Genomic DNA, 15,594 nt, shown 5'->3' on the forward strand with positions numbered 1-15,594 from the left:
CCTCGGCAGGCCCATAATCCGCCCAGAATAAAGGGATAAATTCGTAAGGAAATCCAAAATACCTTGGGGCGATTACCCTAAATACCCTTCTGGATAAGGCCCAATGCCTGACAGAACCGTACTCTACAGCTTTATCAAGTCATCCCCAACAATTCCGGGATTAGACTGATGGGACCAATGTCAGTATTTGTAAAGACTGACCCTACACGTGGACGAAGGACATCGAACGCACACTAGTATAAAAGGAGAAGTAAGTGAATCTAGCGGGAGGGGGGTGGAAAAAAGGAGACTTCATGAAGAAGATCGCCGGAACGATCCATGCACAGAACAGAGAAAGTCCTCCGTTGGACAGCCGGAAAGGACCACAAGGGTCCTCGGATCAAGTCCGAGGAGCCCATTCTCAGAAGTGGCAGCATGGCGGGGCTTTAAACGTTTAGGCCCAGTCCATTTTCCACAGGGATCTTTCTGAAATCCAGACCGGACCATCCCCCCGTGACCAAGCCCAAGCTTTTCAAACCCACTCTCTACAAATCGTATTGTGAGGGATCTCTCCCGCGTGAACCCAAAAATGTCACTGGGCCGCGCATGAATCGTGTCCTTACAGTAAACATTGTAGCATTTTTGACTGTTGTGCAGGTCAGATAAATAGGGGAATCAAGCATTAATCAATCTTTTGCTATATATATATATATATATATATATATATATCTCTCACACGCACACACCTTTCAGTCTCTCCAAATATCATGACTAGGCATGTACATGGGGCAACTAATGACCCAAACTATGGTAGAATGGTCCATAGCTCAGTGATGATGAACATTTATAATTTGTGTGTTGGCTCTCTTGTGTTATCGTAGGGGTAGTTTCGTAGTAGTATTTAGAGTTGCTTTGTCAGCAAAAGAAAACTCCATCGCTCAACCTCAATGGTAAAGATTGAATTAGATAATACCATTATAATTATCTACACTATCTTAAAAGATGATAGTTTCCAATAGAGACATGCAAATTCAAATCCTATATCCCTGATGTAACTATCAAATTATTAAGGAGATAGAGGGTACTCTTTTGTTATGTATTTAAGTAACAAATAAAAGAGTAGTTTTTTTTTTTTGGATTAATTTGGAAGTTGAAACTTAATACCTACTGCCTAGCCGTTATTAGTAGTTTTTTGTTTGTGTTCCACGTTGGTTAAGAGTGAATTGGATTTTATGTTTATAACTCTTTGCAGTACTCCAATGATATCTTCAGATAGTGGGCTAGTGTTGGACATGGGCATACACTAACCGTTTTGCTTCAAGCCTTTGTATATATATATTTTTCTCTTTACAGTCTATTTGGATTTGCCCGGGCATTAAATCTACACAATGACTGTTAGAGGTCTAGCCCATTAGATAGCCCACTAGTCTTTATTTTAGAGGGACACACCCAAGTTCTTGTATTTTTTTTTTCTCTTTCCAGCCAACTAGTATTTTTTTTTTCTCTTTCAAGCCTTTGTGTATTTTTTTTCACTCTTTCCAACCCATTTGGATTTACCAGGTGGGCATAAAAACTGCACAATGACTATTGGAGGTCTAGCCCATTAGATAACCCACTGATCTTTATTTTGGAGGGATACATCCAAGTCCCTCCCTTTTCTCTTCAAATTTTCAGTCTCTCATAGCTGCATCTGTCTCCCTCTATTATGCTCTTCTCCACAAAAATTTAAGCTCTTAATTCTTGGTTTAAGGAAAGACAAAATAAGGTTGTTCAATATTCTCTTTCTAGCCTATTTGAATTCGCCCGTTGGGCATTAAATCCACACAGTGACTGTTGGAGGTCTAGCCCATTAGACAACTTGCTAGTTTTTATTTGAAAGGGACGCACTTAAGTCCTTGTATTTTTTTTTCCCTCTTTCCAGCCCACTAGTCTATTTTTTTTTTGTCTCTTTTTGAAGCCTTTGTGTATTTTTTTTCTCTTTCCATCCCATTTGGATTTGCTCGTTAGGCATTAAATCTACACAGTGACTGTTGGAGGTATAACCCATTAAATAGCCCACTAGTCTTTATTTTGGAGGGATACACCCAAGTCCTCTCTTTTCTCTTTAGATTTTCAGTCTCTCACAGCTGCATCTCTCTCCCTCTATTATGCTTTTCTCCACAAAAATTTAAGCTCTTAATTCTTGGTTTAAGGAAAGACAAAATAAGGTTTTTCATTATTCTCTTTCCAACCTATTTGGATTTGCTCGTTGGGCATTAAATCTGCACAGTGACTATTGGAGGTTTAGCACATTAGACAGCCTACTAGTCTCTATTGGAGACACCTAAGTCCTTGTATATTTTTTTTTTTTCTCTTTCTAGCCCATTTGGATTTGCTCGTTGGGCATTAAATCTGCACAATGATTGTTGGAGGTCTAGCTCATTAGACAGCCCACTAGTCTTTATTTTGGAGGGACACACCCAAGTCCCTTTCTTTTCTCTTAAGATTTTCTGTCTCTCATATTTGCATCTCTCTCCCTCTATTATGCTTTTCTCCACAAAAATTTAAGCTCTTAATTCCTAGTTTAAGGAAAGACAAAATAAGGTTGTTCATTATTCTTCTTGCTTGGGTGTTCATCCAACTTGAAGAAATTGTTATAGTCTAATCATGAGGGGTTGTTCGGCTAAGACAGCTATTTGCACCAAGTTCTACTTTGAGTGACACGAATTAACCTTTAAGGACAATGTTATTTACGTGATTCTATAGTTTGTAAGATCTTTATAAACTCTCTCTTTAATTTTCTGTTATTACTAATTTTAGGGTTATATTGTTGAATCAAAACTTGTTCTTTCATAGCTATTTTCCAACACTCCTTGTTTTTAGTTTCTCAAAAAAAAAAAAAAAAAACTCCTTGTTTTTACAATGATAATTTTAAGTTTTAACAATTTCTAGAATAAAATGACAACAAAAAAATATTAAATTACGAATTACAACTTTTAACCTTATCCAAAATTAAAATTAGTTCATCCAAATTTATTAAGATGGTTCCTTTAACTATACAAAAACGATATAATTTTGTTTTTATTTTATTTTAAAAATTCTTTAAAATCAAACTATCTAAATAACTAATAAAAATATACAATTCTATCTTTTTTCATAATTGTGAATAACACACAAAAAAAAAAAAAAAAAAAAAAAAAAAAAAAAAAACACAAACACAAACACACACACACGAAAAGAAGCTTTCCTTGACACCCCAAAACCCAATAAAAAATAATGAATGATGTGTATTACTATTTCTTCGCTAACCCCAAAACTGATCCAATCAAACAAATTCATTTTTTCAGGAGGTGAAGAGGTTTCAACTTGGGCTAGTGGCGACAGTACAAACCAGGGGGTTGGGTTGTGAGCTGGCCATTATGGGCCGCGAGTTGGGTCATAAGTTAGTTCACTATGGGCTGTTTCTTTGATCTTATTTGGATTACGTTGGGATCTTTCTCTATATTGTATGTTGCTTTGTCTCAAGTAATACTCATGAATGTCTTGAATATTTGATAAAGCACAATGACAAAGATAAACAAGGATACACTAAACTACTTTCAATATATATTTTTTTCATTATTATTATTTCTAACAAAACCGCAAGTCACTTACAAAACTCATTATATTGCAACTAGTAGAATATATAATACTCATTTATTTAGTTATAGTTTCACAAATAACTTGTATATTATATAAGATCATAAGTAGAGATGACAATTTTCTCTATCCCACCATGCTCACTTTGTGCTGGTTTTCCTACCTTAAAAAGGTGGTTGGGCAAGATTTTTCCCACCCATCCCCACCCTACCTCATTCCGTTCTACTAGTGTTAAAGACTTAATTTATATTACTAAGTATTTAAACGCATGAATATTAATAATTTTTGTTTTATTGTGATATTGTTTTATTAAACATTTTTGATAATATTATTTAGTGCTTACTAAAAAATAATTTGATTTGAATTAATAAATTTAATTGTAATTTCAAGTATATTTATATTAATAAAATAAGTTATATATATAATTGTAATAAGTGTGGAGAAGGGTGTGATAGATTAACACGAAATAAAGTTTTACGGGGCGAAGATAGAACAAGTTACATTATCTTACCCACTTAGCCATCTGAGGCGGGGGCCAGAACAAGGTAAGACAAAACTATCGAGATGGAGATGAAAACACCCTGTTCTGCTCCATTGCTATCACTAATCATGACCATAATCGTGCAACTCATGTGAGAGAGGGAAAAGGTGAGCTTGAAACTAAAATTATGGAGCATCACAAATAAAGGTGAAGTTTTATTTTTGAACTAATCTGAAAGCATAAACTTTTTAAGAATTGGTTTAGTTACAGCCCTTAGGCTAAAGGGCCTTAGCAGGCCCAATCAGCCCATATATACCTTTGCAGGTCAGTAGTTCTGTTTAGATCTGTTTTATATTTTCATTTTGGGTTCAAAGTACTACAAACCCCAAAAAACAGAAAAAACAAAAAACAACAAAAGCTCCATCTGGTTGTATCCTTGTACAGTAGCAGCTACCATTTGCTTTGAAACTATCAGTCTATCACAAACTCACTTCTTAGTTCTTACACTAACCTCACCTCTTCCCACCTTATCTGCTTCTTCTTCTTCAATGGCAGACGAAGACTCAGCCAGCCCCACTGACTCAGAACAACAATACGAGCAAGATGAGGAGCAACGACAAAATGAGGAAGACCCAGATGCCGAAAACCCCTCCTCAGACTCCGACTCCGACTACTCCGACTACTCGGATTCCGACGAAGGAGAAACGCTAACCTACACCCGACCCGGTGACGAGCCACTCGACTCAAACAACACCCCGGAGATGAACATAAAGCGGTTCGCTCGGGTCCTCGATAGCAAGAGAATGAAGAAGCAGCAAGAAGAAGAGGACCGCAACTACGTGTACCACGAAGACCTCTTCGATTTCCCAAAAGACCCAGAGAACTGGAGAGAAGAGGACTTGCAGGAGCTATGGGCTGATGCGCCTCTCGAGTCCACGAAGCCCGGGTGGGACCCGGTTTGGGCTGATGAGGAAGACTGGGACATTGTGAGAGATGAGATTGAGGCTGGGAGGGACCCACCCTATGCGCCATTTTATATTCCTTATAGGAAGCCTTACCCACCTATACCTGATAATCATCATGACATTTCCAACCCAAAGGCTGTGATTGAGGAATTGGATAGGATTGAGGAGTTTCTCACTTGGGTTAGCTATATTTTTGCTGATGGCAGCTCGTATGTTTTTTATTATATGTCTTGTAAATTGTTTGCTTGTTTTGGATGTTTGTTTGGTTTTTATGGTTTATGGTAATTCTATTTGTTTTTTTGAAGGTATGAAGGCACAGTTTGGGATGATTTGGCTCATGGAAAAGGTGTATATGTTGCTGAACAAGGGCTTGTCAGGTTTGTTTCTTCCTTTTTTAATTAGAGTTATGCTAGTGATAGTACAAATTTTACTACATTGAACTTACAAATTGATGTGTCCCTAATCACCCAAAACAATTCAGACATTCATTTATTAGGCAGCTGAAGCCCACCAATCATATTCATTGCTACATCATTAGGGAAAAACTTAGGTATAGTTTCTTAAGTGCTGTAAGTTAGGTTCGCCGATTAAATTCAATTGCATTGATCAATGAACCACATGGTTGAATTTTTTGTTGATGGAAAATGATAACTCTGTTTATGTTGCACTGGTAAATACAGTCATGTGCTTGCATTTAATTGGGAACCCTAAGGTATGGTACCTAAGAAATTGTATTTAAGTTTTACCCTTTTCATAATAGCAGTTTGAACATTGAAACATGCTTTCTATCAAGTGTCTATATTGGTTCTGTATTTGACATGACACTGAGTAGACAATTCAGTGCAACAATCTACCCAAAAAAAAGGTTATCAAATTATGTGATGAAGCTTGAGAAGAATAGGGAATAATATATGAAAGAAATGTTGTACGTAGTAGAATTAATTAGCACTCAATGTGATGTTCATAAGATTTATTATGCCATTAAAGAGGTCAACGTTGAGTGTTCTACATGGCTACTTGACATGTCCATATTAAATTTCCCGATGAACCTGAGAGTACATATGTTTTATTTAATGGGAGAACTGGACTTGAAGAAATTCAAAGCACCATACGCATCACTTATTTTTGCAACAAATTTCTAGAGGCATGGTTTTACTATATATCAACAGTCTTCTTTTTTATTTAGCAATGCAAATAAAAACAATATTACAAGATAGCATTTTTGAATTTGAAACTGTTTGCTCAAATTTATCCAGTTGTTGGAAGACACAAAAACATAGTTGTATCATGTTCTGTAATCACTGTTCTTTTTTATTTTTTGGTTTTTTTTTTTTGGGGGGGGGGGGGGGAGGGGGAACTAATGAATTGTTATCAACCACTCACGAATTAATGTATATGCTGAAAATTCGTAACATTCAAGGGCTTTTTATCTCGAGACCTGACTGTGTAATACTTATACTGATTAGGCTATACAAAGTTCTTCGTGGCTACTTAAAACTATGGTTTAAACTTGTGATTCTATATGAATATTACCTTTTCCCCCTCTCTATTGGGTGTGACTATTATTTTGTCAGCTTACAATTTACTTTTGACTCTGATTTTTATGTTATATAAATTTCATAGATACATTTTCTTTTGATAGGTATGAAGGTGAATGGCTTCAAAACAACATGGAAGGTCACGGGGTTGTTGAAGTTGACATACCCGATGCAGAACCTGTGCCAGGTTCCAAGTATGTTTATGACTCCTATTCATGTATCAATAAGGTCATACATATCTCAGCGTTTAGAAGATGAATAATTGTTCTATAAAAATAATTATATCGAGTTACTCATTTTGCATCTTTCTAGGCTTGAAGCAAAGATGCGTGCTGAAGGGAAAATAATAAATAGGGATTATATGACTCCAGAGGACAGAGAATGGCTGGAGATGGATATTGAAGACAGCATACATCTTGCTGATGGCAAGTGGGAAGTACCATTTTTTGAAAATGATGAGTGGATTAGACAATTTGGGAGGAAGCCGTAAGTTTTACTGTTGAGCTGTCTGTTTCTTTGTTAATATTAACTTTTGTAGTCCTATCCTTCCTCTATATTTTAGTTTTTGTCCAATGTAATGTACTTTGTTTGGATGTTCTCACTCATTAATCATTTCTATACTGATATTTTGACTATTGACTTTTGCTTAAGTTGAGAGCTACTGCATTTATGTTCCTGACTCTTTGTGTGTGTGAGATTTGGTGCTATTAGTGAGACCCTTTCCTTATGTTCAATTTTAAGAATTTACCAGCTAATTATCATAGTAACTTGACATATATACATCAAATGGGCTTAGTGCTTGAAACAAAAGGATACATTTGATGAGAAGGAAACGTTTGAAGTAAAGGAAATGCAAAGTTCCAAAGAAGTTGTCATTCAAAGACTAAACTCCTAATTGATATTTGGAAGACATGCTGAAAAGGTTTGTTAGTTTAATAATAGGAAGTTTGTTTCTACTTTCTACCTTCATATTTTAGCTTGATCATTCATTATCAAATAAAACAAAGTGGTTTGTCTGAATTTTAAAGACATCTTTGATGTGCAAAAATGGTTCTGTTTATGTTTAAGCATATACTTCAATTTGATGATGACTTATAAAGGTGGTGATTTGTAACATGTAGGTTCCAAACCTTAGGTGCATGATAGAGTCTAGATCAAGAAAATTGATTATTCAGAGTGTAGGTGCGAATTTGATTGAATCTTAGGTCAACATTTCTCTTTTCTGAAGATATGGTCATTGATTAGTATGATATTCCGTGTTTTCCTGTTATACATTTAGCACTTCATTGACATGGAAGCCACACAAGTGTGACTTTTAGCTGAAGGCATGTTATGGGTTTATTAATGATTGTCTTCCTATTGCAGGGAGAAGGGTAGATATCGCTATGCTGGTCAGTGGAAGCATGGCAGAATGCATGGATGTGGTGTTTATGAAGTCAACGAGCGTACCATCTACGTAGGGTTCAGCTTACTTAATTTCACTTCTTTTGTTTACGAAATTTATAAACTCGGAGGGTTCAACTTTAATCCAGTGATGATGCAAAATGAATTGTGTTGAACATATTGTAAGTAAAGAGGTGAAAAAATGCAAGACATCTTATCAACCGAAGGGTCAACTCCTAGTGCTTAAATTTTGTAAAATTTCTGCATGAGTTATATGTTCCAATTCTCCTCAATATGTACAAACTGAAATTTCTGTGTAGTAAGTGAATTTAGCAGACGTGTGTTTTGAATGCATGCAGGGTAGGTTCTACTTTGGGGAGCTATTGCAGGATTCTACTGGTTGTGATGAAGATATTTGTGCGGTATCATATAATTTGACATTGTTAGATGTATTTTAATTATTAAAAAATAACTACCCGGCTGTTAAAGAAGATATTTCTCTTACATTATGTACTTTGCAGTTGCATATGGGTATAGCAGAAGTAGCTGCTGCTAAGGCTCGGATGTTTATTAACAAGCCTGATGGAAGTATGTCTTTTTAACACTCTTTATACTGAAAAGTACATTATTGTCTATAAACCACCGGCATGTTCAATGCTGTAACCATCAATTTGTTTGTTGAAATTGGATGGTTAAGAAATTAATTATGAAATTTGGAACAGGAAAAATGTTACTTGGTTTATTATCTCCATATTTTTTTAAATGTTGTCTTACTTGTGAGTGTGTGTGTGTTTTTAGATTAGTTTTATCTTAGTCATATATTTGGGTGCATATATGTGATGGATCAAGTCATGTGTAAGATTTTTTGTTAAGCATTCCTATAGACTCACTTGTCATGTAAGATTGGATATTAATCAATCCTATAAAGACTCACTTATCCCATGTTTGGAGACAAAGTAATTGTTCTCCTGAGACATACTAATTGACCACTTGGACATCACACTGACCATAGGTCTGAATGTGGTATATTCTGTTGAATTTCAGTCCTGCTACTGGCCTGGCTGGCTCCATCTGTTTCTGGCCCTTGCACTCTATGCGGGATTAAGTTTATGTTAAACATATAGGCACATGTTTCAGAATTACAACTATTATTTTCTGCTTTATGCAATCTAGTCTGGCAATTTCTTGTTGTATCATCTCTCTTTTGTTTTTGACATACGTTTCGTTTTGCCCGCACAGTGGTTAGGGAACAGAGAGGTCCGTATAGCGATCCTCAACATCCCTATTTCTATGAAGAAGAAGATGTGTGGATGGCACCAGGCTTCATTAACCAGTTTTATGAGGTAAGTCAAATTCTTTATTTAACTAATTTTTTGATCATGAAAGGAAATGATAAATGAATATATACTGGTGGCAGGTCCCTGATTTTTGGAAAACGTATGTACAAGAGGTGGATCAGGAGAGGGAAATGTGGTTAAACTCCTTCTATAAAGCGCCACTAAGACTACCCATGCCTTCTGAGCTTGAATACTGGTGGTCCAAAGGTATCAAAATTTTCTTTAGATATAGATATGATGGGTCTAAATCCCATCTATGTTTTTGGTTTTGTTTTGTTTTTGTTTTTTTTCTTCCCAATACTTATTAGACCATAACACAGATATCTATTTATTAGAATAAAATATGTGATGTGGCTCCCCTGAACATAAAGAAACTATTTGCATGTGTAAACATGATATATGAGTAACTCTTGGACTCCTGAATTTGGAGCATTTTACTTTCACGCAATTCACAGGGTTCAACAGACTATTGATATTTCACTGTCAAGGTAAACTCTCAATTATAACATGTAAGAATATTATACGATTTCTAGTTGAATCAGAAAACATTAAGCACAAGAAAAATATGTGGATATGCCCTTGGAAGCCCCCCATCCACAAAGAAAAAATGGAAAAAGGATGCTGCGTTAGGCAATCATCTAGTAATACAAAAGATTTCAAAAAACAAAATTTAATAATGTGCTGAAGAAGTTTGGCACCTTAAAAATTTGTAGTTTGTACTATTTCTCTTGCCAAAATTTTCACAATACACACAAAGAAACAACCTTCCAGATTTTTGAACTCCAGTGGCAGTGAAATCTTCCTTGCTAACAATCAAGCAACTGAATCAGTATTTGGCATAAGTCAGGAAACACCAAGTAATGAAAACACAAATAACCAAACATCTCTTGTCATTAAACATGAAGTAAGAGGTGCTCAATCAACTTCCTCCCTCTATTCTTTCTTGCACATACAAATCCAATAAATAATCCCATTGTTCTATTTTGGAGATTATTTGACAATTGAAACTTTTCCCATAGTTGTTTAAGTGAAAAAAAAAGGCAACCTTTCAAGTCACTAGCACCACCTTATAATATGCTTTCTTTAAAGGAATTCTGCACCTATAGGCTATAGACCACTTACCATAAAATCATCGAAAGGATGCTTGATCCTCATCTTGACTAGATGGAAAATTACCATATGTTAGACTTGTGCAGTTAAATGCATAGTTTTAAAAACTGGACCACACTGGCCGGTTCAACCGGGAACGGGAGCCAGTCTGGTCTGGTTAAAAACCCCAAAACCGGTCAACAACCAGTCAAAAATTGGGGTTGAACCGGAAATTTTTTAAAAAACGGTTTGATGCCCGGTTTGGTTTTTAAAACCACTTAAATGATTAAATTTACCATATCCCAATATCTTAAGCTTTTGGTACAATCGCTAATTTAACATGGTATTAAAGCAAGAGGTTCTGAGTTTGAACCTTGTCTCCTGCACTTTATCTCCCATTTAAAATCTCACATATTGGGCCTTACTTATTAAGAGGAGTTTGGGCCCAAATGTGAGGGGAAGTGTTAGAATTGTGCAGTTAAAATATTAAATTTACCATATCCTAATAGTTTAAACTTTTGAGACAATCTGTAATTTAAAAGAATACAAAAAATAAAAAAAGTTCTCCATGGTATGGTAAAGGTAGAAAACTGGCAATGTCTAGTAAGGTAGGAGAGAGAACATTCTAGACACTTTTATTTTTTTGCCCTACTTTAGAGTACCTCGTTTCTTTTATCTTTTTCTCTCCAAGAGAGGGAGAATTGAAGAGAAGATATTGTAACTTCTCTCGTAGGCTGAACCCTAGATATCCAACCTCTAGAGTGTGTGAGGGTACCATGTGGACGGTGGCTTCTTGACAAAGTTAAGATGAAAAAAGATATTTGGTGCTTTTTTATTTTTAATCTCATAAAAACCATATTGATTGTGAACCCACTATTCTCTTTGTTCCATCTTTTGGTACTTATCTCGTTTGGTCTAGTTTCCTGGTTCTTCTGTGATGGCTTAGCTGCTGCTTTTGTCTAATGTTTCAGCAATATTTATTTATTTCTTCTTTCCCCCTTTTTAAATGGAAATTGCATGATTTATCTTGATTAATGTTAGATTTGTTTGATCAGAGGAGGATCCAGAATTTGTTCTCCTCAATAAGGAACCTGAGCCTGATCCTGAAGATCCATCAAAGCTTATATATACTGAAGATCCTGTCATACTACACACTCCAACTGGAAGGATAATCAATTATGTCGAGGATGAGAAATATGGTATTCGATTATTTTGGCAGCCACCACTGAAAGATGGGGAAGAAGTTGACCCAGAGAAGGCCCAATTCCTACCCTTGGGCTTTGATGAGTTTTTTGGAAGAGAGGTGGCTGTGAAGAAAGAAAACATATGGATGCGTCTTGTGCTGGCGGTGGAAAATGCATGCAAGCCATTGTTTGATAAACTGGAGAAATGGACTGAAGAGAAGAAGAAAGCTAGTGAGATGAAGATGAAGCTGATTGAAAAAGAACTTGAACTGGTAGAGGCTGAATTGTGTCTAGAAGAGGCCCTTGAGGACATGGATGAGGAGTTGAAGAGAAGCGAGAAAGAAGAGGAAAAGAAGGTGGAAATGGGCTTGCAGGAGGAAGAAGATACTTCTGCATTGCCCAACCAATTTGAGACATCTACAGTAGAAGAGGAAGAAAAGAAGGAAGAGGAGGATGATGAGGAAGAAGAAGAAGAAGAGGAAGATGATGATGATGTTGCACCTTCAAGTTTTGGGTCTGTTACTGCTGATCAAGACCCAACAAAAAATGACCAGAAAGGAAACAAACCGGGAAAATCTCCATTTTCATCATCTTCATTGTCATTTGCTTCCAGTAGCCTTGTTTCAGGGGTGAGTTCTAATTTCTCATGGATTATTTTCTATATTATAGTTGTCTATAACTACTGAAGACTCTAGAAAAAGGATGGATGGTTAATTGTTAGATCATTTTCTTTTTGATGCATTGGGTTAATCCAATTAAATATTATTCTTGCAAGTATAATTTCATGAACTCTTTATTGGAACTTCAATCTTTTAAGTAACAATGCCATTTTTAATTTGACAATTACTCTATTCAGTTCTTATTCACGATCAAATAGAACATTGATCTGTAATAATTTGCATTCCTCTTTTTGATTTTTCATATATTGATCAATAGGGTATCGATATGGGAGATAACCTTTTGTTTTGTTTTTTTTGATGTTTTAGTTGATTTTCTATTGAGTTACTAAATAGATTGTTTTTAATTAGAGGGATTTTAATGTTTTAATTGATTTTTGTATTTAGTTCTGTTTTGGGGGAAAACTAAATATTTCTGTCGGCTTTGCAGATCCCCTCGATGCTACAACAATCGTTCTTATCCTGGAAAAAGGGTAGATCAACATTAAAAGCAATTCCTTCTTCATGTGTTGAGTGCCGTACTAGCCTCCTGGAAACAGTTGACTCAGTCAGTTTTCCACCAGCGTTAAGCTCAAGAGGGCGCTTGAGAGCCATAGGGCAAAAACATGGGAAAGACCAAGCACTAAGCCGCTCAAATGGAAGGTTATCTCAGTTGCGTTCATTATCTCAAATTCTGTCACGTTCATCTGCTTCTGCAAGCTCCAAAAGAAACCTAACGGAGCCGAGAACATGGAGCTATGGTTGGCTGCATAAAGCACCGGAGAGCGATTTTGAAAGCTTATTGTCTTTGCATACAACATTGCAATATTTCGAACCATATAGAGAAACAATGTGTGGTGAACCTCTGCCTCTTCCTACTTAAAATTCTGTATGAACTAAGGGTATTAAAAGTAGGTAAATTTGCTCATGGCCGCATTTCGGCCAATTTTTTGTGCACTTGGTCTTAAGGTGAGTTAAGAATCCAAAAATGAAAACGTTGTGGTTCATATGTTCGTTTGTACCATTCAAAGGCTGAGAAGCTGTGTCTGTGCCTTGATAAATTTTTTGAAGTTTTTATTATTAATAAAGTACTTGGAGGAAATGAATAGGAACGAAAATGTAGAGTTATGATTCCTTATTTTTTAGTGACTTAGGTGAGTCGTTTGGTTCCGTAATTTGTTCTCCCTCCATTACATTGCCAACTTATTCTATCTTCTGTATAAATCAACTGTACTTACGGTTCTTTTTTCCCTTTCATTTTTCAATTTTGGTTTCATAATTACATACCTAGATGTTGACAAATATGAAGGAAAATTATGTAAACACATTTTGCCTACATTGTACACTTTACACGGTACTATTCATTAAAAAATATTTTTGATTATAATTTGTTATTTTACTCATATAAAAATTCTACTTTCCTCAAATTCTCAACAAAGTTCGAAAATTATTAACTACTCTCTTGGAGTATGGTGACATAATATTCGCTATTCTACTATAAATGGTGGACCATAATGAATTTAATTAGTGGGACTTATTATCATGTAAAGTGAGAAAGTATTATGTCACTGTACTCTAAGAATACTAAACAATTACTTATTACATACAATAGAAGACTCAAATAAATGGGAAGGAGAGAGAGGGAAATTAACTAGTGTTATTGCATGAAAATTTAGATCAAGGTTCTTAGGCAATAAGACAAGCCACCCAAATATACAACTCCAACCACAAAGGGTTGGTCTAGACTATCTAGTGGTTCCCACAATCTCATGAGTGGGAGACAACCAAGATTGGGATAGACCTACTTTTGGACGAAAGATGTGAATTAAACAATTTAAAAGGTAATCCTATGTGTAGGGTTAGCCGGTCAGGACCAAGATTTTAGAGAAAATATATGGGCACAACAAAATCCCACAATATTTTTATAACTTTGTTCTGAATTGAAGTGCACAAGTGTAATTTACTTTATTTTGACTTATGATCCGTTGACACATCAACTTCTTGTGAAAAAGTTGTGAGATTTTAGTCTGAGTGCCAAAGAATTAAGATTTTATCTTTAGGGTGCCAAAGTATGGAGAATAAAATTACCATTCAAGAATAAGAAATATTCTTAAACTTTCAAACTAAATAAACTAGCATGTAACCCATGCAAATGCATGGATGTATTTAAAATTAAACACAATTTTTATTATAAAAATATAAATAATTAGTCAAATTATTATTATTTTTTTAAAAATAGCATATAACACATGCATACACACACACACACACATATATATATATACATTTAAAATTAAACACAATTTTTATCATAAAAATATAAATAATTAGTCAAATTATTATTTTTTAAGTAAACATAATTAATCACATATTAAAATTCTTACCTAAATTTAATATTACTTATGATCATTTTTTCTTCTAATTTTTAATTAGATAGAATATGTGGTGATTTTTATTAAGTATATGTGATTGTTTTTTTTTTTTTTTTTTTAATTTATAGTTCATTAATATTAGATTCTTAGCATTTTGCACTCATTAATTCACTTGGAACAAAGATTAAAAAACTTAAGTGGACAATTATGGTGTGGTCCCCACATAAATTTAAACACATAGCGCAAATTGGAGTCTAATTACAAATTCTAATTGAATTTTCTCTAAACTTTACCTATTAAAAGATATTCACCTGAAGGTAAAAGCATTTCACCTTCCGTGATTTTCGCAGTTTCCTGATCTGATCCAAGGCTCCCTCCAGCTATAAAAGGAACCCTTTGCTTCAGTCTTCAGCAGGTCCAGTTAGACTCACCTCTCAGAAGGTTCAGTTCATACACTACCTCAGAGGTCTAGTTTGTAGGCTTAGTTCCACACTACCTCAGAGCTTCAGTCTTACTCTGTATCCAGAAATACTTTGTAAAACCTAAATGGCTCTCTCTTCCTCTCCCCTAGTTTACACTTGTACTAGAACTACATCTGTAACCTATTTATGCTTCCGCACCCAGTGCCTTCTGAACGGCACCCTTTGTTTGTAGCTTACCCCCATTTGGTATCAGAGCCAAGTTTGTGGCCGATAGTAAGTTTTTGTAAGTTACCGTAATTATTTTGAAGTTAATCAAGTTGGCCGGTTATACCGCCATAGTTATCCATTATTTTGTGGTTATACTTTACTTTAAAGTATGTTATCTCTAACAAACATTATTTTGTTTTACATCTATTTTCTGATAGCACTTCCACTCCCATATGTTGCATTCTTCATCTACTACTTCATCTTAGTCAGTGTTTACTGTTCTTTCTTTTGGTGGTAGGCTGAGCCTCCCGTTCATTCTTTCTGTTTATTATCTTGTGATTACCTGTTTAAGCTAATCCTTTA

General features: G+C 35.2%; 1 protein-coding gene across 1 annotated transcript; it reads left to right on the plus strand.

Moving 5' to 3' along the window:
• The first annotated feature begins 4,447 nt into the window (after window positions 1-4,447).
• Window positions 4,448-13,436, plus strand: LOC115979996 (protein TIC 100). The gene is made up of 11 exons (XM_031102163.1): window positions 4,448-5,252; window positions 5,349-5,420; window positions 6,686-6,775; window positions 6,894-7,067; window positions 7,947-8,037; window positions 8,324-8,386; window positions 8,486-8,552; window positions 9,204-9,307; window positions 9,382-9,508; window positions 11,446-12,203; window positions 12,682-13,436. The coding sequence occupies exons 1-11, from the start codon at window positions 4,627-4,629 to the stop codon at window positions 13,111-13,113; spliced, it is 2,604 nt and encodes an 867-aa protein (XP_030958023.1). The 5' UTR covers window positions 4,448-4,626; the 3' UTR covers window positions 13,114-13,436.
• Window positions 13,437-15,594: the final 2,158 nt, after the last annotated feature.

Source organism: Quercus lobata, chromosome 1 (assembly GCF_001633185.2).
Source record: "Quercus lobata isolate SW786 chromosome 1, ValleyOak3.0 Primary Assembly, whole genome shotgun sequence".
Lineage (NCBI taxonomy): Eukaryota > Viridiplantae > Streptophyta > Magnoliopsida > Fagales > Fagaceae > Quercus > Quercus lobata.